The sequence below is a fragment of the Suricata suricatta genome, chromosome 6, assembly GCF_006229205.1.
Source record: "Suricata suricatta isolate VVHF042 chromosome 6, meerkat_22Aug2017_6uvM2_HiC, whole genome shotgun sequence".
Classification (NCBI taxonomy): Eukaryota; Metazoa; Chordata; class Mammalia; order Carnivora; family Herpestidae; genus Suricata; species Suricata suricatta.
Genome location: NC_043705.1, coordinates 142,373,121 through 142,375,053, shown reverse-complemented (window position 1 = coordinate 142,375,053; position 1,933 = coordinate 142,373,121). Strand labels below are relative to the sequence as shown.

The following is a 1,933-nucleotide window of genomic DNA, read 5'->3' as shown; positions in this document are numbered from 1 at the left end:
GCTGAAAAAAGAGTAGTTTGTAAAAATTTCCATATTCCAAAATTTATATATTTTCTATTATAGTATTACATATGTGGCTTAATGTACCCAAAGGCGTCCCAAATAAACTATTCCTATTTGTTTGGTGGGGTGGGGGGTGTGGTATGTGGAACTAATAAAAGATATGTACGGTGAAAAAAAATACCATTTTCAAATGAATAAAGAAATACGTAGGAGTCACTCAGCCTTGAAATCATCAACAATTCAGTGTCACATGTCCTTAGAGGGTCACAACAATAAAACCGGTCACAGAGGACTCAGTATGGGAATTAACTAGATCACCTGCTCATTTACCACTAAGGCTGTGGGAAATGTAATCACGGCAGGTGAGGGATGATCTCCTTCCAGAGACCCGTTCATTAAGTATACAGCCAGTATCTTAATCCTTGAATAAGTTTCAAATTATCTCCAAGGTAAACATTTCCAACTTGGGTTAGAAGCAGCGGTTCCCAAAATGAAGACGATTCAATGGACGGGTGCGAGGCTCGGGTGCCTGTCCTAGGAACTCCCGCTCTGGCGGCCCGGTGACACCCACACACACTCGTCAAGGTCTCGGAGTCCCACTTCGAAGGTGAGGAAATGTGGGCTCACCTGGCGGAGGTGACGGGCTCCGTCCTGTGCCGCTGGAAAACGCCGGAGCCCAGTCTTACCCAAGACCGTTGAACATCAAAGCCCAGTCTCTTCCCGTGACCTTCGAGTGCTGCTCCACTAAAGAGTGACATGACCTCGCTGGCCAGAAAGGCCACCCATCCTAACTAGGGTTTTGTCCTCAAGTGGGCAAACTCCTGTTATTTATAGCTTAGACCTCTGGGCTGGGGGGTGGGTAAGAGTGTCTCAAGGTCTATTGATCCGAAAGGCGAGCTCATGACATCGCTTGGAGGAAGGGAAACTCAGGCAGGCAGTGGGGTTCCCAGAACGGTGACAGAGGGTATGCATCCCCCGCCGGGAGCGCCTCCCTGGAGAGGCCGTGAACACAGTCAGCCGATCACTATCCAGTGGGAACAGTTTACCTTTTATTCACGCGCGCACCGTGGCTCAGTGTCCAGCGTCATTTCAGTGGACACGATCACGCGACATGGTCGTCACAGGGATCGGAGGCCTCCGGTCAGGGTCTTCGCCGCAGGGCTGGTCCCCCTGCCGTCCAGGCCACAGCAGGGGCGTCAGGCCGGAGACACGTGCCCGAAGCTGGGACTCTTCAAGCCGGGGATGTCGTTCTTCCGGTAGAAGTCAGACTTCATGTGGTTGACGTGGCCATGGTCCCGGTTCAGGGGCTCCACGGGCTGGTGGACGCGTCTCCCGTAGACAGAGGATGTCAGCACTCCCACGGGCCGCTGGCGCTCCTGGCGGGGTGACCAGGACACGGGGTCGGCCCCACCCGCTTGTCAGCACCACCCAGCTCATCTCCACCTGGCTCTCGGCACACCCGGGCTGCGGGACGCCACGGGCACCCCCTGAGGCACACCTGACCTCCCGCCCCTTGTGCTTGGAGCTCCTTGTGGTCCCCAAGTCCTTCACATCACCCAGAGGAAAGGTGAAGATGTGGCATGGGGTGCCACGTGCCCTCTGACCTCAGTCTGTGATCTCCCTCCCTCCTCCCCCCTCCGCCTGGGCTCCTCCTGTCTGCCTCTCTCCCCTCCCGCCTCCTAGCTTTTCCCAAAACCAATCTTTCCACCCTCCACCTTGACATTTCCCTGCTGCCTGTCTCCCCGGCACCCCAACTCCCCAGCACCCCGTCTCCCTGGTTCCCTCTCATCTCTGTGCCCCTCCTTCCTGTCCCCCTTCATCTCTGCATCCCCCTCATTCCTAAGCTCTTTCATCTCCATGTCCCCCCACATCTCCCTGCACCCTTCTCATCTCATTGTCCCCCCTCTCACCTCCCTGGCCCCTCGTGCCC

The 1,933-nt window shown here is 55.6% G+C and overlaps 1 protein-coding gene across 1 annotated transcript in view; it reads right to left on the bottom strand.

Annotated features, from left to right (window-relative positions):
• Positions 1-1,032: 1,032 nt before the first annotated feature.
• The window catches only part of C6H5orf49 (chromosome 6 C5orf49 homolog), a 12,513-nt gene continuing 11,612 nt past the window's right edge, over positions 1,033-1,933 (bottom strand). Inside the window, exon 3 of the mRNA XM_029941087.1 lies at positions 1,033-1,379. Within this exon, the coding sequence (XP_029796947.1) occupies positions 1,200-1,379 (180 nt within the window). The 3' untranslated portion in view covers positions 1,033-1,199. The remainder of the gene's footprint in view (positions 1,380-1,933) is intronic.